This window comes from Cherax quadricarinatus, chromosome 31, assembly GCF_038502225.1.
Source record: "Cherax quadricarinatus isolate ZL_2023a chromosome 31, ASM3850222v1, whole genome shotgun sequence".
Classification (NCBI taxonomy): domain Eukaryota; kingdom Metazoa; phylum Arthropoda; class Malacostraca; order Decapoda; family Parastacidae; genus Cherax; species Cherax quadricarinatus.
Genome location: NC_091322.1, coordinates 21388719 through 21414542, shown reverse-complemented (window position 1 = coordinate 21414542; position 25824 = coordinate 21388719). Strand labels below are relative to the sequence as shown.

The following is a 25824-nucleotide window of genomic DNA, read 5'->3' as shown; positions in this document are numbered from 1 at the left end:
GTGCTACCCAATCCATACTGGTCTCGGATAGATATGGATAAGATTGTGAGGTCGAGGGGACCACTTGGTGCAACCAGGGGTGGTTAAGTTTTCTCACATGTCTACACGGGGTGACTACGGTAAACAATATGATTGTCTCCCAATGAGATTACTGGTATGTATATAATGTTGAGGTACATACAGGTAAGCACCCTAGAAAATTTTCCATAGTTACCATACCTATGAGGTTCCCCTTTGACATTTCAGTTCTCAGGTAATCCATCAGATTAATAAGGGAGGTGTCGGTTGAGTAAGATCTTCTAAAGCCCGATTGATAGCTATGGAGAATGTTGTTGTCATTAAGGTACTTAACTACTTGAGAATACACCGCCCTCTCTAGAATTTTAGATATTATACTGAGTATACTAACAGGCCTATAGTTGCTTACATCAGACCTACTATTTTTCTTGAAGATAGGAGTAACTCTGGCCTCCTTGAACCCCTCCGGTACGGTATTAGTGGTGATTGATAGATTTATTATGTGAGCAATAGGGATTGACAGTTCAGAAGCACCATCTTTTAGGAACTTAGACGGGATGTTATCAGGGCCTGTGCTCTTAGATGGGTTTAACCTGCTTAGTTCTTTTTGAATAAAGTCATGAGATACACTTACTAGTTGACAACTGTTTGGGGTTACCCCTTTATTGGTATAGTATGTTTGAAACTTATCAGAGTCTGTGTTAAAGGTATTTGATGCAGCTGGTAGTTTACTTACCAGTGTTGATGCAACAAATGTGTAGTATGAATTAAAGCAATTTGCCACCTTAGATGTTTCATGGCATACCTCATTATCGATAGTGAGTACTATGTTAGACCTATCTACTGGCTTATGGCTATACCCCAAATGTTTTAGTTGTTGCCAGAGCTTTCTGGGGTTATGCTTATACTCTTCAATTTTTGAGCAGTAGTGCTTTGCCTTTGCTCCTTTTATAAGTCTCTGTACTCTGTTCCTCACCCTTTGGAATTCATTTAGTGCTGCAATATCCTGTCTGTTTGCTTTAAATCTTTTTAGCAGCTGGTCTCTGAATTTCATATTATCTAATATCTCAGTATTCATCCAGGGTTCAGTTCTTCGTTTAATCCTAACCTCTTTAACTGGTGCAACATTATCAAGGATGGTAGTGAACATTGTTTTGAATTTTTCCCAGGCATCGTTTACGTCCGTGCAACTTGTTATCTCTGTCCAGTCACAATTGTGTAGCCTATTTACCAGTGTTTCTTTACTGTAGTTTCTAGTTGACCTCATTTTTATTGTCCTGTGTAGGCCTATCCTATCCCTAGTGATTTTCCTGGTGCAGTAAATGATGAAATGATCACTAAGACCTGTGGTAATGACGCCTGACTGACTAATGTTCTCAGAGCGGTTACAAAGTATGTGGTCAATTAGGGTGGCTGAGAACTGTGTGATCCGGGTTGGAGTATTAATTAGTTGAGTGTAACTATTTAATCCTAGAATTTGCTTATACCTTTTGCATAGCCCGTTATTTTGCTGCTGAAAACAGATATTGAAGTCTCCCAGTATTATTGTATCGCAGTTGTTTTCATGTCCGGACAAGACTCTGGAAAAGTCTTCTAAGAACTGGTCCAGGGTAGGAGGGCGGTAACTAGTTCCTACTAAGATGGGTTTAGTCTTGGGAAGCAGCACTTCAAACCATGGAATCTCCAGTTTATTGTTATTCAAATCAGGTCTTGGTCAATTTTGTCCCAGGATGCGACCCACACCAGTCGACTAACACCCAGGTACCCATTTTATTGATGGATGAACATAGATAAGCGGTGTAAGGAAACCACGTCCGATGTTTCCACCCCTTCACCGGGAATCGAACCCGGACTCCTCACTGTGTGAAGCGAAAGCTTTTTCCACCAGGCCACGGGGCGGCCACGGTGTAAGCATTAGTATTAGTCTGGCTGAACTGCCTCGGCATTTCTTTGTACTTAACAACACGATAAAATGTAAATCACACACTGTAACCTTTGCAGCGCTTTTTATTCTCAGTGATTTCTTTAAGGCCTAATGAAAGCCTGTTGCTATCAGTTGAGTGTGGTAGTCTGGCTCTGCAAGTGTTTATTAAGAGTGTGTCCACCTGACTGCACTGAAGATTTTTTTCTGTTCTCGAGGGGACCTTCTGTGCCCGGTGGCACCGGTGGCTAAAACTCCCGCTTCACACACGGAGGGCCCGGGTTCGATTCCCGGCGGGTGGAAACATTTCGACACGTTTCCTTACACCTGTTGTCCTGTTCACCTAGCAGCAAATAGGTACCTGGGTGTTAGTCGACTGGTGTGGGTCGCATCCTGGGGGACAAGATTAAGGACCCCAATGGAAATAAGTTAGACAGTCCTCGATGACGCACTGACTTTCTTGGGTTATCCTGGGTGGCTAACCCTCCGGGGTTAAAAATCCGAACGAAATCTTATCTTATCTTATCTTACCACCCAGTTTTGACCATTATTTTTCTCCTAGCAACATGGCAGCAGGGCTCATTATGCTGTAAGCTTAATCTTGTCCCCAGGATGCGACCTACACCAGTCGACTAACACCCAGGTACCTATTTGCTGCTTGGTGAACAGAACAACAGGTGTAAGGAAACGTGTCGAAATGTTTTCACCCGCCGGGAATCGAACCCGGGCCCTGCGTGTGTGAAGCGGGAGCTTTAGCCACCGGTCCTAGTGGGAGTCTCTCTCTGCTGGGGCTTAGCAAAGTGGTCCACTTGATATAATTGGGAACTTCTAGTTCATGTTTCTATTTACAAAGGAATTCTTGTTAATTTTTCTTTCATGGTCCAACTTTGAGAAACAAATCTTGCCGGAACATCGGGAAGTCGGGTTCACTACTACGTAAGCTGTCAGTGGCCCTGATAAACCCAACAACAACAAGTTCTCTCAGTGCTCGTAGTGACTTACTAATAAGAATGAACCGATATGTCAACTTGATATTGATAATATCCATAGGTGTGGGTATGTTAGGTGTGGGTATGATGGTGTGGCCGGAGTGGGTGACGGGGGTGATGAGCCACACCAGTCAGGCTGCCACAGCCATTCATAACCTGGTCACCAGCCTCTACCTGGCTACCACTACCACGTACCAGGGCACCAACAGTGCCCACCAGGGCACCAGCAGTGCCCACCAGGGCACCAGCAGCAACAAACAAAAGAGCAGCAGCAGACATCGGGAGAGAATCTTCACAGCCCAGGAGCTGCAGCAGTATGGCAGTCAGGGTGGGACCAAGGGGCCATACTTGGCCATTCTTGGCCGGGTTTACAATGTCAAGAAGGGCAAGGAACACTATGGCCCTGGTGGAGGGTACGAATTTTTCTCAGGTGTGGAAATTGTTGCTTTCTCGAAGTTGTATATACTCTTGCATGTATGTGGTTATACAATGACCCATACGGGTTTTGTGTTTGTAAATGTAATAGTATTTAATTTGCTTAATAAAGTATTGAGATCAGAGAAATCAAGTTTATTATTGTTGTAGTTCTGGTCACTGTATTACAGAATGGATATAAATGCTCTGGAAAACATACAGAGGAAGATGACAAAGATGATCCCATGTATCAGAAATCTTCCCTATGAGGATAGACTGAGGACCCTGAATCTGCACTCTCTCGAAAGACGGAGAATTAGGGGTAATATGATCAAGGTGTATAAATGGAAAACAAGAATAAATAAAGGGGATGTAAATAACGTGCTGAAAATTTCCAGCCAAGACAGGACTCGCAGCAATGGTTTTAAGTTGGAAAAATTCAGATTCAGGAAGGATATAGGAAAGTACTGGTTTGGTAATAGAGTTGTGGATGAATGGAACAAACTCCCAAGTACAGTTATAGAAGCTAAAACGTTGTGTAGTTTTAAAAATAGGTTAGATAAATACATGAGTGGGTGTGGGTGGGTGTGAGTTGGACCTGACTAGCTTGTGCTACTAGGTCTGATGCCGTGCTTCTTCCTTAAGTGAATGTGACCTGACCTGACTAGGTTGGGTCATTGGCTTTAGGCGGTAGGAACATAAGAACATAAGAACATAAGAAAGGAGGAACACTGCAGGAGGCCTGTTGGCCCATACTAGGCAGGTCCTTTACAATTCATCCCACTAACAAAACATTTGCCCAACCCAATTTTCAATGCTACCCAAGAAATAAGCTCTGATGTGTAAGTCCCACTCAAATCCAACCCCTCCCATTCATGTACTTATCCAACCTAAATTTGAAACTACCCAAAGTCCCAGCCTCAATAACCCAACTAGGTAGACTGTTCCACTCATCAACTACCCTATTTCCAAACCAATACTTTCCTATGTCCTTTCTAAATCTAAACTTATCTAATTTAAATCCATTACTGTGGGTTCTCTCTTGGAGAGACATCCTCAAGACCTTATTAATATCCCCTTTATTAATACCTATCTTCCACTTATACACTTCGATCAGGTCTCCCCTCATTCTTCGTCTAACAAGTGAATGTAACTTAAGAGTCTTCAATCTTTCTTCATAAGGATGATTTCTAATGCTATGTATTAATTTAGTCATCCTACGCTGAATGTTTTCTAACGAATTTATGTCCATTCTGTAATATGGAGACCAGAACTGAGCTGCATAATCTAGGTGAGGCCTTACTAATGATGTATAAAGCTGCAGTATGACCTCTGGACTTCTGTTGCTTACACTTCTTGATATAAATCCCAGTAATCTATTTGCCTTATTACGTACGCTTAGGCATTGCTGTCTTGGTTTAAGGTTGCTGCTCACCATAACCCCCAAGTCCTTTTCGCAATCTGTATGGCTAAGTTCTACATCATTTAACTTATAAGTACTAGGGTTATGGGCACTCCCAAGCTTCAGAACCTTGCATTTATCTACATTGAACTGCATCTGCCACTTTTCTGACCAAGAATAGAGTTTGTTTAAATCCTCCTGAAGTTCCATAACATCTACGTTTGAATCAGTTATCCTACCTATCTTTGTGTCATCGGCGAATTTGCTCATATCACTAGTAATTCCCTCATCAAGATCATTGATATATATTATAAACAACAACGGGCCCAAGACTGATCCCTGTGGAATGCCACTTGTTACAGATCCCCACTCGGATTTAACCTCATTTATGGACACTCTCTGCTTCCTGTCAGTGAGCCATGACTCGATCCACGAGAGCACTTTTCCCCCAATGCCATGAGCTGCCACTTTCTTTAACAGTCTATGGTGCAGAACTCTATCAAAAGCCTTACTAAAATCTAAGTAAATAATATCAAATTCTTTATCGTGGTCAACAGCCTCAAAAGCTTTACTGAAGAAAGTTAATAAATTAGTTAGACAAGACTGGCCTCTTGTGAATCCATGCTGAGTATCATTAATCAAGCTATGCTTATCGAGATGGCTTCTTATAATCTCAGCTATAATTGACTCTAGTAATTTGCCTACAATTGAGGTCAGGCTTATTGGGCGGTAATTTGACGGTAACGACTTGTCCCCTGTTTTAAAAATAGGAATTACATTAGCCATCTTCCACATATCAGACACTACACCTGTTTGAAGAGAAAAATTAAAAATATTAGTTAATGGTTCACAGAGTTCCATTTTGCATTCCTTAAGAACCCTTGAAAAAACCCCATCAGGACCCGGCGACTTATTTTGCTTCAGTCTGTCTATCTGCTTCACAACCATTTCTCTAGTGACTGTGATGTTACATAATTTATCTTCTTCTAGCCCACTATAAAAATTAATTACTGGAATATTGTTAGTGTCTTCCTGTGTAAAAACTGAGAGAAAATAATTATTTAAAATCGAGCACATTTCATTCTCTTTGTCAGTAAGGTGCCCATAGTTATTTTTAAGGGGACCTATCTTATCTCTAACTTTTGTTCTATAGACCTGGAAAAAACTTTTTGGGTTAGTTTTAGAATCCCTAGCAACTTTAATTTCATAGTCCCTTTTAGCTTTTCTTATCCCCTTTTTAATGTCCCTCTTAATGTCAATATACTGATTCATAAGATGACCCTCACCTCTTTTGATACGCCTATAAATTCCTTTCTTATGTCCTAGTAGATATTTGAGCCTATTATTCATCCATTTTGGGTCATTTCTATTTGATCTAATTTCTTTATATGGGATAAACGTTCTTTGACCTGCCTCGCATGGGCCAGTAGACCTGCTGCAGTGTTCCTTCTTTCTTAAGTTCTTATATAAATATAGATACATAGATTATCATACGTAGCAGCATATGTGTAGATTACCTAGGATAGCACAAAAAAAGTCGAATTGATTTATTTCCATTGGGGTCCTTGTAAACTAATTCCCATGCCAAGAATTGAACCCAGGCCACATACACGTAAGCACGTTTATCATGCATAGTGTAAATCACCTAGCATAACCCCAAAAAATCAAAGTGACTTATTCTCATTTGGGGTAACTTATGCCTTGTTTATTTAATATAAATAAATTCATTTAGGTACATGTACAATTAAACATAAGTACAGTTACACAAGTTTTAAGTGATTACAATTATCTTACATAGTAATATCTGTGTAAATTACCTAGGAAAACCCTAATAAGTTTGATACAGTGACTCTTTCCTTTGGGTTATTGCAATTTCCTTTGGGTCTTGTATTTCCATTGGAGTCTTGCAGACAACACAGTAAGTGTCAGGGGGCCAAGATTGTTTACCTGCCTCCCAACATACATAAGGGGGACTACCAATAAACCCCTGGCTGTCTTCAAGAAGGCACTGGACAAGTGCCTAAATTCAGTGCCTGACCAGCCTGGCTGTAGTTTGTATGTTGGTTTGCATGTAGCCAGCAGTAACAGCCAGATTGATAAGACCCTGATCCACCATGAGGCCTGGGCACAGACTGGGCTGTGGGGGTGCTGACCCCCTGAAACCCTTTCCAGGTACTGTATTTCCATTGGGGTCCATAACAACAACAGAACAGTAGATCTGTGTCAACCCTGTGGAAATATAAACACATATGCAGTATAATGCGATCCTGTATTGACAACGTTTCACCCACACAGTGGGCTTTATCAAGTCACAAACAGTATAAATAACTTTTTGATTCTATTCTGTTGAATTACATTCACTTTTTAATACCCAACATTCCTTCCCTATAAATTGTGTTAACTGTAATACAAAATTTGGTTATAATATCAAGCACAAACTTGGTAATGAAACCATAACCTTCATGATTGCAAGTCAAGCCTATCTGGTGGCTTTACTACCTTACCTGAATGTCTGAAAGGTGAGAATTGGGACTCTGCACTGCTGGAAGAATCTCACCTTCCACCTCTGTCCCTACTACCCCACATTTACATTCAGTACTGGCTCCAAATTATACTACACCAGTTAATTATTTTCTTCAACCCCAGTAGCTACTACTACTGAGCTAGAAGGGGTGCATCTATTTGGGCTCATTTTAATCCTCATAGCACATTAGGATTAGATGGTGTTTCAAGACTATCCTGGTCACAGACCGGGCCATGGAGGCGTTGACCCCCAAATCCCTCCCCAGGTATATTCCAGGTAAATCTTTGCAAAAGTAGGTCTGCATACCTCTCTCACACCATGTTTCCAAACCTTTGAGCTAAAACCTTCTAGTTCCTAAAACCTGAAACCTGAAGAATTTTATCCTTTAACCATGTCTTACCCTCTCCATTTTTTTTTTTTTTTTTTGCATATACAGCATCACCATCCTGAAACTTCTGTTGATTTTTCTTAAGCATGATATCAGACAATGTAGTGAATGAATTATCTCTGTGAGACATAAGTCTGACTTCTGCCAAGATAACTCTAAACTTCCTATACATTAATTTAGCTGAGGACATGCTCATAGAGGAATGATTACTTTTTCTGTGATTATAATAAAACCTACACAACCTGGTTTTTAGAGACCCATCTCAAAAACGTTTTAATCATTCTTTCAAAGTTCTCACTGTCGTTTCGGTCAGACCATTGGAAGAAAGGTGACTGTTGGGCTGGAGTAGCCTTCTTAATACTATTCTTATTAAAAAATACTCCATTTCCTGTAACACACAATAATTCATTCATTTCTGAAACAACTGTCTGGCAAACCAAAATTACAAAAATATTTTCTTAATGACTCAACCATAACAGTAGAAGCAATAAAGTTGGTTATACAAACATCCAAAAACTTGGAATGTGAATCCACAGTAACATGAAAATACTTGTTATCAATAGGATAAGCATAGTTATGCATAATCTAGACCATGGTTCTCCTGTACTTGGGCAAGACATGAGAAAGAAGGAACACTGCAGCAGGCCTACTGGCCCATGCAAGGCAGGTCCAAGTTACTTCTTGGCTTAAACCAGTGACCCACCTAGTCAGGTCAGATCACATCCACTTTAGAAGCACGGCATCAGATCTATTAGCACAAGCTAGTCAGACCATACCATGGGTGGAGTTAGAACCCGCGATCAGAGAGTCATAAAACTCCAGACTGATGTGCTAGCCAGCTGGCCCAGTGGCTAGTGCATCAGTCTGGAGTGTTTTGACTCTCTGATCACAAGCTAGTCAGGTCCAACTCACATCCACCCACACCCACTCTTGTATTTATCCAACGTATTTTTAAAACTACACAACATCTTAGCTTCTATGACAGTACTCAGGAGTTTGTTCTACTCATCCACAACTCTGTTACCAAACCAGTGCTTTCCTATATCCTTCCTGAATCTGAATTTTTCCAACTTGAAACCATTGCTTCGAGTCCCGTCTTGGCTAGATATTTTTAGCATGCTATTTACATTCCCTTTATTTACTCCTGCTTTCCATTTATACACCTCAATCATTATCCCCCCTAATTCTATGCCTTTCTAGAGAGTGCAGATTTAGGGCCCTCAGTCTATCCTCATAGGGAAGAGTTCTGATACATGGATCATCTTTGTCATCCTTTTTTACACGTTTTCCAGTGCATTAACCCTCTGGGGGTCGCCAGGCCCTCTCAGAGACTTGTTCTCAGGGTCGCCAAAATTTAAAAAAAAAATTTATTTTTTCTTATCAAAAGATAGAGAATCTTTTCCCGATCATAATAACACCAAAAGTATGAAATTTGATGGAAAACTTACGGAATTATGCTCTCGCGAAGTTAGCGGTCTCGACGATGTTTACGCATTGGCAATTTTGCCCACTTTGAGCCCTATTTTCGGCCAATTCCAGTGTACTAGTTGACAAAAATCATAACTATTTCGCTAGAACTTCATTTTTTCTATCGAATGAGTACAAGAAACCACCCATTTACCGATTTCAACTATCCAATAAAGTGGTCAAAATTTAGCAATTTTGCCAAATTCACACAAATTTCAGAAGATGCCAATTTCTGAATAGGGTCCAGAATAAACAAGAAAGACATTCCTGGCACTAAAATAACAAGTTCTCTGTTTGTTAGTCACATCCCCATGTCCCTCTTATATTTCTTTGGCTTTCCACTTTGAATTTTTATTCTTACAAAAAATAGAGGATTTACTGTTATGCAGACTACTGCATTAGTGTAGAAATGGCATAAATAATATCAGCACACTTGTGAAAGAATATTAGACTCACCAGTTTACGTTTATTGGACGCTTGGCATGATTTGTTTACTTTTGAACTTTGGTAAAAATTGAACATTTCTGCTACTTTGAGCTCAATTTCAAGATACTTTCAATTGTAAAAGCAGTCAAAATCATCTCAATTTCTGTAATATGTCTTCCATTCAATAAAATGAGAACAAGAAAACTAGAATACAACAATAAATACCATACGAAAATACAGTGCAAAGTCGCTGTTTTAATCCCAAAACATGGTCAAAGTTTTGTTTTTCTCATTACGCATTGTGCTGCAGGATTTTTTTTATACTGTGCACACTGACCACATAGACCCATTCTTTCATATGTAGGCCTACCAGCTTTCTCTCACTAGATTTGAGGGTGCTAGAATTTAGGTGTACTAGTACGTCAAAAACCCTGGGGCGTAAGCCGTGCTAGTACGGCTGAAACCCCCAAAGGGGTAATATCCATTCTGTAATACGATGACCAGAACTGTGCAACATAATCTAAATGAGGCCTAACCAAAGATATATAAAGTTTAAGAACAACCTGAGGACTCCTAATATTTATGCTTCTTGTTATGAAGTCAATTATTCTGTTCGCTTTATTGTGAACACTTATGCACTATTGGCTTAGTTTTAGATTACGTACTACTAACCAGAACTCCCAAATTCTTTTCACCATCAGTAATATTAAGATCTATGTTATTTAGTTTATATATGGCATGGTTATTTTCTTGTCCAATGTTTAGAATTTTGCATTTGTCTATACAATGGACCCTCGACTAACGCTATTAATCCGTTCCTGAGAGCTCATCGTTAGTCAAAATTATCGTTAGTCAAGTTAATTTTCCCCATAAGAAATAATGGAAATCAAATTAATCCGTGTAGGACACCCCAAAGTATGAAAAAAAATTGTTTTTACCACATGAAATATTAATTTTAATTCACACAAACTGAAGAAGACATGCACAGTTACATGACACTTACCTTTATTGAAGATCTGGTGATGATTGCTGGGATGGGAGGAGGGGAGAGTGTTGATGGTCTTAGTGTTTAGAAGGGGAATCCCCTTGCATTAGGACTTGAGGTGGCAAGTCCTTTTCCGGGGTTACTTCCCTTCTCTTTAAATCTCTCAAACCAACCTTTGCTGGCCTTAACCCTTCGACTGTCGCAACCCCCAATCCTGAGGTGTCTCCTGGTGTCGCAAAATTAAAAAAAAAAAAATTATTTTTTCTTATGAAATGATAGAGAATCTTTTCCCGATTGTAATGACACCAAAAAAAACGAAATTTGATGGAAAACTGACGGAATTATGCTCTCGCGAAGTTAGCGACCTCGGCGCTGTTTACAAATCGGCGATTTCGCCCACTTTGAGCCCTATTTTCGGCTAATTCCGTTGTTCCAGTCGCCCAAACTCATAGCTACTTCTTTAGAACTCCATTTTTTCTATCGATTGAGTATAAGAAACTGCCCATTTACCGATTTCAACTACCTAATAATGTGGTCAGAAATTTGCAATTTGGCCAATTTCACGAAAACTAAAAAATATGACAATTTCAAAATAAGGTCCAGAATGAACAATGCAGACATTCCTGGCTCTAAAATAACATTTTCTTTGCTCATCAGTCATGTTTCCAGGCCCCTCTGATATTACTCTTGCTTTCTATTTTGAATTTTTATTCAAACAAAAAATAGAAGACTTACTATTATGCAGACTACTGCAATACTGTAATAATTGTATAAATAACATCAACCCATTCATGACTGCATATTAGAATGGCTAGTTGGACATTTATTGGACAATGGCATCATTTGTTTACTTTTGAACATTGGCAAAAATCAAACATTTCCCCTACTTTGAGCTCTATTTCTGGGTTCTTTTTATAGTAAAATCAATCAAAATCACCTCTATTTATATAATATGTTTTCCATTCTATCAAATGAGACCAAGAAAACGAGAATACAGCCATAAATACTATACGAAAATAGACCACAAAGTCGGCATTTTAATTAAAAAAAACGGTCTGAGTTTTTTTTTTCTCACTATGCACTGCGTGCTCCAGGATTTTTTTTATATGGTGCACACTGACCACACAGACCCATTCTCTCACATGTGGGCCTACCAGCTTTCTCCTGCTTGATTTGAAGCCGCTAGAATTTATGAGTATTTATACGTCAAACATGGTACCTCGTAAGATGTATATATACGGCCGCGACAGTCAAAGGGTTAAATTCACTCACATCACCACTAGTTTACCTGGAGAGAGTTCCGGGGGTCAACGCCCCCGCGGCCCGGTCTGTGACCAGGCCTGTTGCTTGCATTTTTTTTAATTAAATCGTCATGCAACTTCCTAGCATTTTCACATATGATCGCTTGAGAGATGCTATCTCCTGCTATCTGTTTTTCGTTTATCCCCACCAGTAACAGTCTCTCAACATCTTTGAGTACTTGTGATCTCAGTTTCGAAAACATAGTTGCACGTTTGGCAACAACAGCTTCGTTGATTGCCGTTTTCTTGCCCTCAATATTAGCGATGGTTGATTGGGGTTTTGTGTACAATCTGGCCAGCTCAGAGACACGCACTCCTCTTTCATACTTAGCAATGATCTCTTTCTTCATATCCATAGTAATTCTCACCCTTTTTGCTGTAGGGTTGGCACTTGAACCTTTCTTGGGGCCCATGGCGACTTATTTTGCAGGTGCAATTACTAAAAAGGCTGTGATAATATGAAATGTTCCAATTGTATGCTTGGAAGCGACCACGGTGGCTGGCTGGCTTGTAAACACTGGCCAGAAGTGGACGCGTCTCAGACGAAACGAATAGTGTTGGTCGAGTTTTTTAGCGCTAGTCGAGGCAAAATTTTTGCGTTAAAATGTATCGCTAGTCGGATTTATCGTTAATTGATGCCATCGTTGGTCGAGGGTCCACTGTATTAACCCTTTCAGGGTCCGTGCTGTAGATCTATGGCTTTACGTTGAGAGTCCAAACTGTAGATCTACACCAAAATTCTAGTAGCATCAAATTTAGCGCAAGAAGGCTGGTAGGCCTACATCTGACAGAATGGGTCTGGGTGGTCAGTGTACACACTATAGAAATAATCTGGATCCCCGCATGGCATTGTGGGAATGCTGCCAAAGTAGCTTTGTTCATCGTGCCTGGTGGCAAGGAAGCTCTCACTCCCCACTCGCTTTCTGGGCAAATTCTGACTCTCCTCTTCACAACTTACAGTTGTAAGACTGATGGAAGTGGAGCTGAAGAGGAATTCTATGGTTTTGAACCATATGGTACCATTGTACCATATAGTACCATATGGTACATTGGTGCTATGTCATACAGTGGTATCATATGGTACAATGTGCCATATGGTACATTGTACCATATGGTACATTGTGCCATATAGTACAGGGTACAGGGACCCTAATGCAAATAAGTCTGACTTTTTTGGGTTATCCTAGGTTCTCCAAACATATGGTGCTAAGTATGATATTCCATGTAACTTTATTTGTGTGTACCTAAATAAACTTACTTACGATGCCTCATGCGCTTGAGCAAGTTTATTCTGGTGTACAGAAATACAATTACATGGATTATTATACATAGCAGCATATGTATAAAATCCTAGGATAACCCAAAAAAGTCAGGGTGACTTATTTCCATAGGGATCCTTGTATCTGTACCATATGGTGTCCTGTACTGTGTGGTACCCTGTACCTAATACCTTCCCCAGAAAGTAGATAGCCAAGATAGTCAGTTGCATGAGTCTTAGCTTATTTTTATTGATTATCACATTATGATCTTTTAAAATTTGTGAAACATGTCTATTCCTTTTGATAAATGGTATAGTGATACCAACAAGATGTAAAAAAAAAAAAAGACACTTACGTACAGTTCAGGACATTTATTAAAGGAAACATTTTGCCACGTGCAGCTTCTTCAGTCCTAATACAGAGATAACTAAGAAAACAAGTATATATAATGGCAGGAGTCAGGTGAAGTGTTGAGTGGGTGGTAGTGGTAGTAGTAGTAGTAGTAGTAGTAGTGGTAGTAGTAGAAGTAGTGGTGGTAGTAGTGGTGGTAATTATGGTGAGACGGGTTGGGTTAGAGAAGGACATGTTAACATCTTATTTTAGTGGTCTTCTTTGTTGTCCTCTCCACCCTTGGTTCTCCTTTAACCCTTTCACTGCCGGGACCCCTGATTCTAAACTCTAGTTCTGTGTCGAAAAATATTCGAAAAAAAAAATGATTTTTTCTTACCAAAATTTTAAGAATATTTTTGTAAGCATTTTAACCCTTTGACTGTCGCGGCCGTATATATACGTCTTACGAGGTACCGTGTTTGACGTATTTACCTGGAACCTGGAGAGAGTTCCGGGGGTCAACGCCCCCGCGGCCCGGTCTGTGACCAGGCCTCCTGGTGGATCAGAGCCTGATCAACCAGGCTGTTGCTGCTGGCTGCACGCAAACCAACATACGAGCCACAGCCCGGCTGATCAGGAACTGACTTTAGGTGCTTGTCCAGTGCCAGCTTGAAGACTGCCAGGGGTCTGTTGGTAATCCCCCTTATGTGTGCTGGGAGGCAGTTGAACAGTCTCGGGCCCCTGACACTTATTGTATGGTCTCTTAACGTGCTAGTGATACCCCTGCTTTTCATTGGGGGGATGGTGCATCGTCTGCCAAGTCTTTTGTAGTGAGTGATTTTCGTGTGCAAGTTCGGTACTAGTCCCTCTAGGATTTTCCAGGTGTATATAATCATGTATCTCTCCCTCCTGCGTTCCAAGGAATACAGGTTTAGGAACCTCAAGCGCTCCCAATAATTGAGGTGTTTTATCTCCGTTATGAGCGCCGTGAAAGTTCTCTGTACATTTTCTAGGTCGGCAATTTCACCTGCCTTGAAAGGTGCTGTTAGTGTGCAGCAATATTCCAGCCTAGATAGAACAAGTGACCTGAAGAGTGTCATCATGGGCTTGGCCTCCCTAGTTTTGAAGGTTCTCATTATCCATCCTGTCATTTTTCTAGCAGATGCGATTGATACAATGTTATGGTCCTTGAAGGTGAGATCCTCCGACATGATCACTCCCAGGTCTTTGATGTTGGTGTTTCGCTCTATTTTGTGGCCAGAATTTGTTTTGTACTCTGATGAAGATTTAATTTCCTCATGTTTACCATATCTGAGTAATTGATATGGTAAAGGTGAGTGTAATATTATTTTACATATTTATGTACTTGACTTCTCATTGTTTTCTGTATGTAAATCTTTATTTAATTTGAATTTTTTTTTTTTTTTATATTTTTGGGTTTCTGGAACGGATTAATTGTATTTCCATTATTTCTTATGGGGAAAATGGTTTTGCCATTCATGAATTTTGACTTTCAGCAGACTCTCTGGATCAGATTAATCACAAAAAATGAGGGTCCACTGTATGCCAGAAATGTTATAAATGGTGCAAAAGTGACATTAAAACAATATCGAAGATGGTTGACACACTCACTACCATTATAGTATGCTCCTCACTAAGCGACGAATTTGGTTAACAGCATGGTCCTAGGAACGAAACTCCGTTGTTAAGTGAGGACAGGCTGTACTTTAACAAACAAGCTCTGAATCATATATAATATACACTAGTTACTTTTTGTGGCATTTAGTTCCTTTGGTTTCAAAATCAAATAAATTATATTAACAAGTAATAACTTTACTTTTTAATTTACAAATGACATCAAATTGTTTGCAACATGTGATACAAATGCGAGAAAATTACTTTAAAATCAAGGTAGCGAATACAAGAGAATTTTTTTTTAAGTTTTGAAGAATCTAGGTTGACGAAGCTTAAGACATAATGAGGACTGACTTATTTCTTGTCCAGACTGATACTTCGAGGTTCAGAAAATGGTCCTAACCGACTTTTGATATCCACTGCTCTTACTGCAAAGTGATACACATGGCCAGGCATAAACTGTGTTAGTGTACAAGCCATAGGTAATTCCAAGGCTTTTACACTTCCCACTCTCTTCCACAAGTTGGCACTTGGGGGTGCAGCACCTTCCTGATAAGCATATAGCTGGTAACTAGCAATAGCCTCATGGTCTTCAGTTTTTGACATGGTCCATGAAAGAACAATACTGCTGTCCTTGTGTGAGAGTTTCAAGGTGGGCTGAGGAGGGAGTTTTTTAGATAAGCCACCCACCTGCTGGAATGGTGTTCTTGGCAGAGGGGCAGGATGCCGCATCTGAGTAACTTGGGGCAAGGTAGATGTTGTGGTTCTAGGTGCAGTGTTTACAACGGACCCCATAACACGAGAGTTATTAGTTGTATGGCTTCCTAGTGAACCTATACGAGCCTGAGCTACGGTTGGGTTTGTCATGCTGTCCAGCGTCGTCATTCCAGTTGACACTTGACTAACAATAAGAGCCGCAGTGGGTTGCCCACCGGACATTTGTGGAAGCAGGACAACTTGCCCAACACCTCCTGCCTGTTGTAAAGGAAGAAGTTGAGCGGTGCCTGACGTTGGTACTTTGACAAGCGTACCAGGCTTAGGAACAATGCCTGCGGGTCTTCTGTTGCCTTCATCTTCATCAGTGAGGTCAATAACTCCACTGCCTCTGCTACTCAGTGGCGTCTGCAGGACTGATGTAGTGCCTCTGATAGCCTTGTCATTTTGTAACAACACTGGTCTCTGAGTGCTTAATAAGGTTCCTGTTGATGGGACTACCGAGGTCAATCCACCTATGGGAGCTCGGACAACTCTTCCTTGAGCAACAGGAAGAACACTTGTAGCAGAGCTGACCACACCTGCATTAGAAGCTCTGGGCAATGCTTGCATGGCACCTGTGGGTGTCATCATGAGCATCTGACCTGCAGTCGGTCGGACAGTACTCAATCCGGACGTGGAGGTGGCCACAGCAGCAAGACTCGCAGCACTGGCTATGTTGGTTATTGTCTGTTGCCGACCAACACCAGATTGAGGGGGAGTAAAAATTCCTACACTCTGTGCAACAAGCAGGAGAAAGCTGGTAGGCCCACATGTGAGAGAATGGGTCTGTGTGGTCAGTGTGCACCATATAAAAAAAATCCTGGAGCACGCAGTGCATAGTGAGAAAAAAAAAACTCAGACCGTTTTTTTTAATTAAAATGCCGACTTTGTGGTCCATTTTCGTATAGTATTTATGGCTGTATTCTCGTTTTCTTGGTCTCATTTGATAGAATGGAAAACATATTATAGAAATAGAGGTGATTTTGATTGATTTTACTATAAAAAGAACCCAGAAATGGAGCTCAAAGTAGGGGAAATGTTTGATTTTTGCCAATGTTCAAAAGTAAACAAATGATGCCATTGTCCAATAAATGTCCAACTAGCCATTCTAATATGCAGTCATGAATGGGTTGATGTTATTTATACAATTATTACAGTATTGCAGTAGTCTGCATAATAGTAAGTCTTCTATTTTTTTTTTGAATAAAAATTCAAAATAGAAAGCAAGAGTAATATCAGAGGGGCCTGGAGACATGACTGATGAGCAAAGAAAATGTTATTTTAGAGCCAGGAATGTCTGCATTGTTCATTCTGGAACTTATTTTGAAATTGTCATATTTTTTAGTTTTCGTGAAATTGGCCAAATTGCAAATTTCTGACCACATTATTAGGTAGTTGAAATCAGTAAATGGGCAGTTTCTTGTACTCAATCGATGGAAAAAATGGAGTTCTAAAGAAGTAGCTATGAGTTTGGGCGACTGGAACAATGGAATTAGCCGAAAATAGGGCTCAAAGTGGGCGAAATCGCCGATTTGTAAACAGCTCTGAGGTCGCTAACTTCGCAAGAGCATAATTCCATCAGTTTTCCATCAAATTTCGTTTTTTTGGTGTCATTACAATCGGGAAAAGATTCTCTATCATTTCATAAGAAAAAATAATTTTTTTTTTAATTTTGTGACACCAGGAGACACCTCAGGATTGGGGGTTGCAACAGTCAAAGGGTTAAAAGAAAAAAAATTGTAATCAATACTTACTGAGATATAAAGGCATGAAGTCGACAGAAAGTGAACCACTTATGGCAACATCAGCGACTGCTGCTCACTCGGTAATACAGTAAACCATCATTTAACACAGTAGTTACGTTCCTGAAAATGCTGTGTTAGGTAAAACTGTGTTAGATGAACTGATGAACTTACCGGAAAAATAGTGTTACATTCCTGGGAGCCCCAAAAAAGCCAAACAACTCTTTTTTAGGCCTCCACATCTTACAAAAATAAAAGTGAATATGTAATTGTTGTTCTTTGTCATGATGTATTGTGTTGTTTTTACTGCATAAAATTACAAATTCAACAGAAATAATAGTATTTCTTACCTTAAATTGTGGGTGCTGGTGTTTGTGGATGATTGTGGAGAGAGTGGAGAGTTATGCTATGGCGCTACTGGGCTGAGGTGGATGGTAGAGGTTCTGGTACTGAAGTCGATGGTTGTACTAGAGTGTGCATAAATTATGTAATGAATTTCTGTTCTGTTATACCTTACAGTTCATTATGCAGTTGACAGTAAGGCATCAGCTGTTCTAGACACTGTTTCAGGGTCCTCTTCAATGAAAAAGTCTAACTTTAAGTCATTCATTCAGTCAAGTCATTCAGTCAGTCAAGTCATTCAGTCAGTCAAGTCATTCAGTCAGTCAAGTCATCCAGTCAGTCAAGTCAGTAAGTCAGTCAAGTCAGTAAGTCATTCAGTTATTCAGTAAGTCAGTCAAGTCAGTCTGTCAAGTCAGTAAGTCAGTCATTCAATCAAGTCATTCAGTCAGTCAAGTCAGTCAGTCAGTAAGCCAGTCAGTCAAGTCAGTAAGTCATTCAGTCAAGTCAGTAAGTCATTCAGTCAAGTCAGTAAGTCAGTCAAGTCATTCAGTAAGTCAGTCAAGTCATTCAGTCAGTCAAGTCATTCAGTCAGTCAAGTCATCCAATCAGTCAAGTCATTCAGTAAGTCAGTCAAGTCAGTAAGTCACTCATGTCATTAAGTCAGTAAGTCAGTCAGTCAAGTCAGTAAGTCATTCAGTAAGTTAATAAGTCATTCAGTCATTCAGTAAGTCATTCAGTCATTCAGTAACCCAGTCAAGTCATTTAGTATGTCAGTCATTCAGTCAGTCAAGTCATTCAGTCAAGTCATTCAGTCAGTCAGTCAAACAAACTCATGTTCGCCTCATTTTATGTGCACAAAGCGAGCTTCATTATGTCCACAGGTTATCTCTTGTCTAATATCTCTGTTTCCTTCGTTAATTCTAAGACTTAACCCTTTCAGGGTCCATGCCATAGTTCTACGGCTTTGATTGATTGTACATAAAACATGTGTTTGGTTGACAAATGTGACATGCAGGTTGGCTTTGTCGATTGTGTTTGTAAGAGTTACAAGTGGTACATGAAACTTTTCTTCCATCTCATGGACATTTCAATGCTCACTGCATGTAATATGTACCCAATAAAGACCGGCAACAGACCACTGTATGGTGAATTTTGTTTGTCTGTCGTCAGACAACTAATAATGAAATACCAGGTAACAACACCTGCTGTACAAAACTGTCCTCGAACTGCTCAGGAAATACCCAAGCATTTGAGGAGAGAAGGTGATCACTTCCTAATACAGCTTCCTGTAACTAAGAAGAAATGGGCTCAGAAGAGATGTGGTGTCTGTGCACAAACAAAACGATGGGAACAAATATGCAAAGACACTCAGTTTATGTGCGAGGAATATAAGATACCATTGTGCATGATACCTTGTTTCAAGGACTTCCACAGACTGCAGCAGTTCTAGAAACATGTCCAGTGACTGTACATATGAGAATATAATAGAACATTAGTAATGTACATTTGTGCATGCTTATTGTTGTAAACAATACTGGTAAGCAATATTATAATTTATTTTTTTATTATTATTTGGACATGATACATAGTTGTACAAAAGAAATACAGTGGTTCATTGTACATGCCAAAAGCCTTTTGTATGCAGAACATTATGGGCAGGCTTAAAATTAACTTAGGATTAATTAAGCAATGATATATTCAGTGGTAAAAATACAGTAAACAAATTACAACATGAAGTACAAATGAGTATTTCAAATAAGAGGCTTTATAGTTGTACTTTAGTTGTACTTTAGTGCAGTTATTGTGTTCAATACAGTGAGTGTATATATACACATTATATACAGTATTGGTCTCACAGGCCACAAATGTTACTAGAAAAAGAAAAAAATTAGAAAAGAAAAGAAAAAAATACGAAAAACGTAAAATAAACAAATGTGACTTTGTGGAAGTCACGGATGTTGCCATCACCTGGTCATTTTGGGTCAGCTTCACGCCTCTATATGTCAGTAAGTACTGATCAGATTTTTTTTTTGTTTCATTACCTTCACAAAATTATTATTTTTAATTCTGTAAGAAAATATAATTTTCTGATTTTTCAAAATTTCTTGGACACTGGCACACCCATTGAAATTTGGCCTCTTGACCCTGAAAGAGTTAAATGTTTATACCTTTTCTTGCCACTTTCATCAACACTTGCTTGGCAGATGCAAGATATGGTAATTAAAAGATGGAAACACAATTCATAAACACAGCTGGCTTGTAGCAGAGAAGAGGAACTGGACACGTATGTAGTATGAATGCTGGGATGGTGTGTCGGGAGTGTCGGGGGGGGGGGGGGTGGCAGGGGATGTTGGGAGGTCTTCCCTGCTGATCCACAACAAGGCGGAGATTTGAGGAAAAGGGATTTTTTACCCTCCTGCAAACTGAATCGTGTTGAATTAATTTTACAGAGTGTTGTATAAAATTGTGCCACAATTCTTCAGCCGTGCTATACCCAAGTCATGCCAAATAAACTCTTGTTAAATGATGATCTACTGTATTGTTATTACTTTCCACCCATTCCAGGGATCATTGTGTGAGCTGAGTGTGCTACTAACCATAGTACAGTATTACCAGTGGTGGCACTAAAGGAATGAAAGGGAGCTGAAGCACCCTGTAACAGCCATTAACCCAAAAATTAAAATAATTTTGAAGACAAGCCTTCTAGCTACCCCCTCCTTTCCCCTTCAAGCTAGATTGCCATCCCTAAACTCTTATATATAAATTCTAGATTCACCCCTGAGTACAGCCTCTCCACACTTAGTGACGTACTCGTTTACTGATGCCTCGGACTTGCGATGGGCTGTCTGACCAGTATTCATACCTAAATAATGTATATCAGAGCTGATTTCCTCTATTCTGTTTATTTCAGTATACAGTATACTACTATATAAACATTTAAAAATACACCTACCATCCGACTTACAACCAAGCTTGGTTCCGACCAACCGGTCGTAAGTTAAAATGGACGTAAGTCGGACCTTTGAAAATTGCCGACATACTGGGTAGGGCATAGTGTCAAACCTTTCCTATATAAACTACCTACATAGTACTGTAATGTAATGTACAATCATTATTTCATAATTTTTACCATAATTTACCTCTATTGTTATATTTTAATTATTTATGTACTGTATATAATGTATACATGGTAGTGAACTGTATTGTAAATTTTACATCGCATACAGTATCGTATGTTACTGTTATCTTTATGTATTGTCGACACAGTGGAATGGGAGAGTACCACTGGCCAGGTGGGTGGGTGGCCGGGTGGGTAGCCAGGTGGGTGGCCGAGTGAGTGGTTGGCTGACTGAATGTGGCTGTCTCTCTTTCTGTATCTCTCTCTCTCTCTCTGCATCTCTCTCTGTGTCTCTATCTCTCTCTCTCTCTCTCTCTCTCACAGGTACACCTAAGTAAAGTTATCATACATAGTATAAATTACCTAGGATAACCTTAAAAATCCAGACAAAGTGCTATACAGTGGATCTGTGCTCCAGTGCCCTAAATTAATAATACACCTACCATCTGACTTACGACCGAGTTCGGTTCCGAGAAACCGGTCGTAAGTCAAAATGGTCGTAAGTCGAACTTTACTACTGAATATCGACATAACATTTTTGTAATGACTTTATTTTATTGTTTTATTTTGGTATTTCATGTTTTACTTTACTTTTTATGCTGTTAGTACTGTATTTTATACTGCAAGGTTTAGGATAAACACTGTGTGCAACACAAATAGTTGTTTATTTCCCAGAAATTTGGCATAAAAAACACGGTCGTAAGTCGAGTGGTCGTAAGTCGAGCAGGTCGTAAGTTGGATGGTAGGTGTATTAATAATTATTATTATTATTATTACAATAATACATATGTACTAATATTAATAATAATAATATTAACCCTTAAACGGTCCAAACAGATCGACGTTCAAATTCGTAGTGCTACAAAAGTAGATCTACTTTTTTTTACATATTTTCAAATACTGTATAACAAAAAAAAAAAAATGTAGATAAAAGTTTTTTTACACATTTTCAAATGTAAAACAAAAAAAAAAATCTTAATTTTTTTACATACTTTCAGATGTTGAAAAAGCGTATATATACGTTTGGACCATTTAAGGGTTAAACTATAATATAATAATCGTGTCCACTCATTACTTACCTTAAAATAACTGTAGTCTTAATGTAGAGTGAGAGGTGAGTAAACAAGATTAAATGAATAAACGAGAGAGAGAATGAGAGTGTAGAAATTTCACGAGTTATGTAAACAAACGTTGTTGTTGTTGTTCTGTTCACTCTGTCAAGCTGACCAGAAAAAAAAATCATAGATGGATTAAGCAAAATGTCTATATTAACGTTTTATACATATTTAATGTGCCTCAGTGATTATTATTGTGTTATTATCATTATTAATATGGCATCTTCAAGACCAATTATACTCTTAATGAGTGGCTCTGAGACAGACAAGCAGACAGAAAGACAGACACAGGTAGACAGAAAGACAGACACACAGGTAGACAGAAAGACACACACAGGTAGACAGACACACACACAAGTAGACAGAAAGACAGACACACAGGTAGACAGACACACACACAGGTAGACATAAAGACAGACACACAGGTAGACAGAAAGACAGGAACACAGGTAGACAAAAAGACAGACACACAGGTAGACAGAAAGACAGGAACACAGGTAGACAAAAAGACAGACACACAGGTAGACAGAAAGACAGACATACAGGTAGACAGAAAGACAGACACACAGGTAGACAGACACACAGAGATACAGACAGACACAGATATACAGGCAGACAGATACAGACAGGTTTATGTGCAACACTGAAAACAAATCTCCAGTGCAAGATTCAGACTTCATCTTAGGGACCATGGTGAAATTTACTGTCCAGTTAGTAGAGTTAACCCTTTGACTGTCGAAAGGCCTAATCCTGAAGTGTCTCCTGGTGTCGCAAAATATTCGAAAAAAAAAAAATTATTTTTTCTTATGAAAATGTTAAGATTATTTTTCTGATTGTTTTAGTCAAAAAAAAAAAAAAATTCCCATCAGTACTTACCGAGATATAGAGGTGTGAAGTTTGCTGAAAATGATCTGTGAACAGCAACAGCGGCGACTGCCGCTCACCTGGTAAACTTTGATTTACTTGTATTCGATGATTTCTTGTTTTTTCACTATTTTATTTTTCACATAACTTTTGTGGCTTGTGAGACCAAATTATTGTGCAATGTTCAAATATACACTCGTTGAATGTAACACAATTACAGTGGACCCCCGCATAGCGATATTAATCCGTGCAAGAGAGCTCATTGTTATGCGAAATTATCGTTATGCGAATGAATTTTCCCCATAAGAAATAATGCAAATCAAATTAATCCGTGCAAGACACCCCAAAGTATGAAACAAAAATTTTACCACATGAAATATTAATTTTAATACACACAAACTGAAAAAGGCATGCACAATTACATGACACTTACTTTTAGTGAAGATCTGGTGATGATTGATGGGATGGGAGGAGGAGAGAGTGTTAGTGTTTAGAAGGGGAATCCCCTTCCATTAAGACTTGAGGTGTCAAGTCCTTTTCTGGGGTTACTTCCCTTCTTCTTTTAATGCCACTAGGACCAGCTTCAGAGTCACTGGAGTTCTGTCGCACAACACATCTGTCCATAGTGGCCTGTACCTCTCGTTCCTTTATGACTTCCCTAAAGTGTTTCACAACATTGTCAGTGTAATAGTCACCAGCACGGCTTGCAATAGCTGTGTGAGGGTGATTTTCATCCATGAAGGTTTGCACTTCAAGCCACTTTGCACAGATTTCCTTAATCTTTGTAGTAGGCAATTTCTTCAATTTTTCTCTCCCCTCCTTCGAACCAGTTTCCTCAGGTCTGGCCTCTTGCTGTTGAAGTTGATCTATCAGCTCATCAGTGGTTAGTTCTTCATTGTCCTCCTCCACCAACTCTTCCACATCATCCCCACTAACCTCCAACCCCAAGGACTTTCCCAATGCCATAATGGATTCCTCAACTTGCATAGGATTCTCAGGGTTAGCCTGAAACCCTTCAAAATCCCTTTGGTCTACACATTCTGGCCACAGTTTCTTCCAAGCAGAGTTCAAGGTCCTCTTAGTCACTCCCTCCCAAGCCTTACCTATAAGGTTTACACAATTGAGGATATTAAAGTGATCTCTCCAAAAGTCTCTTAGAGTCAGTTGAGTTTCTGAGGTCACTACAAAGCACCTTTCAAACAGAGCTTTTGTGTACAGTTTTTTTGAAGTTTGCAATAACCTGCTGGTCCATGGGCTGCAGGAGAGGAGTGGTATTAGGAGGCAAAAACTTCACCTTAATGAATTTCATGTCCCCATAAAGTCGCTCTGCCACGTCTGTAGGATGACCAGGGGCATTGTCTAACACCAGGAGGCACTTAAGTTCTAATTTCTTTTCTGTTAGGTAATCTTTCACATTGGGGGCAAATGCATGATGTAACCAGTCATAGAAAAAGTCCCTAGTGACCCATGCCTTACTGTTTGCCCTCCACAGCACACAAATTTTCCTTGAGGACATTCTTTTGCCTGAACGGTCTGGGAGTTTCAGAGTGATACACTAATAAAGGCTTCACTTTGCAATCACCAGTAGCATTGGAACACATCAACAGAGTAAGCCTGTCTTTCATAGGCTTATGTCCTGGGAGTGCCTTTTCCTCCTGAGTAATGTAGGTCCTGCTTGGCATTTTCTTCCAAAACAGGCCTGTTTCATCACAATTAAACACTTGTTCAGGTTTCAGTCCTTCAGTTTCTATGTACTCATTGAATTCCTGCACATATTTTTCAGCTGCTTTTTGGTCCGAACTGGCAGCCTCACCATGCCTTATCACACTATGTATGCCACTACGCTTCTTAAATCTCTCAAACCAACCTTTGTTGGCCTTAAATTCACTCACATCACTAGTTGCAGGCATTTTTCTAATTAAATCGTCATGCAACTTCCTAGCCTTTTCACTTATGATCACTTGAGAGATGCTATCTCCTGCTAACTGTTTTTCATTTATCCACACCAATAAGAGTCTCTCAACATCTTCCATCACTTGCGATCTCTGTTTCGAAAACACAGTTAAACCTTTGGCAAGAACAGCTTCCTTGATTGTTTTTTTGTTGCCCTCAATAGTAGCGATGGTTGATTGGGGTTTACTATACAACCTGGCCAGCTCGGAGACACGCACTCCACTTTCATGCGTATCAATGATCACTTTCTTCATCTCTATAGTAATTCTCACCCTTATTGCTGTAGGGTTGGCACTAGAAGCTTTCTTGGGGCCCATGGTCACTTATTTTGCAGATAAAATCACCAAAAACACTGTAATAATACGAAATGTTCTGATTGTATGCTTGGATGTTACCGCGGAGGCTCGCTGGTAAACAATGCCACCGGCGGAACATGTGAGGCTGGCTAAGGGCGCACATTAGACGCGTCTCGGATGAACAGCGTTGAGCGGGCTTTTTAGCAGTATGCGAGGCAAAATCTTGGCGATAAAATGTAGCGGTATGCGGATTTAACGTTATGTGATGCCAACGGTATGCGGGGGTCCACTGTATAGCAAAAACACTCGTATCATTATAATGTTGCTAAAACTTGTTTACACAAACAAACAATATAAAAAATTGTTTATTACAATTGTTCTATAATATATATATCTATGTACAATCACTGGACACTTTTCTAGAACTGCTGCAGCTTGTGGAATTCTTTGAAACATGGGTATAAGCACAATGGTGTTTTACACTCCTCACACATAAAACGAGTGTCTCTGCATTTTTGTGAGCATTTTGTGGTATGTCCACAGACAAAACACCTCTTCTGAGCATTTTTCTTGAAAGCA

At 39.6% G+C, this 25824-nt stretch overlaps 2 protein-coding genes across 2 annotated transcripts in view; one reads left to right on the top strand and one right to left on the bottom strand.

Annotated features, from left to right (window-relative positions):
• The first annotated feature begins 2871 nt into the window (after positions 1-2871).
• LOC138853474 (neuferricin) overlaps positions 2872-25824 on the top strand; it is an 86562-nt gene continuing 63609 nt past the window's right edge. The window contains exon 1 of the mRNA XM_070090246.1: positions 2872-3358. Coding sequence (XP_069946347.1) covers positions 2950-3358 — 409 coding nt within the window. The 5' untranslated portion in view covers positions 2872-2949. The remainder of the gene's footprint in view (positions 3359-25824) is intronic.
• LOC128699069 (activating transcription factor 7-interacting protein 1-like) lies at positions 15237-25266 on the bottom strand. The gene is made up of 2 exons (XM_070090417.1): positions 25033-25266; positions 15237-16601 (listed from the first exon to the last, which is right to left on the bottom strand). The coding sequence occupies exons 1-2, from the start codon at positions 25264-25266 to the stop codon at positions 15414-15416; spliced, it is 1422 nt and encodes a 473-aa protein (XP_069946518.1). The 3' UTR covers positions 15237-15413.

What these genes read in the sequence shown, in the direction of transcription:
- LOC128699069 (XM_070090417.1), bottom strand. Translation starts at nt 25,266, where the DNA reads ATGGGCCCCAAGAAAGCTTCTAGTGCCAACCCTACAGCAATAAGGGTG. An exon ending in TTTCGAAACAGAGATCGCAA is followed by an intron (nt 16,602 to 25,032) that starts GTGATGGAAGAT and finishes CTGACCACACAG; the next exon opens with ACCCATTCTCTCACATGTGG.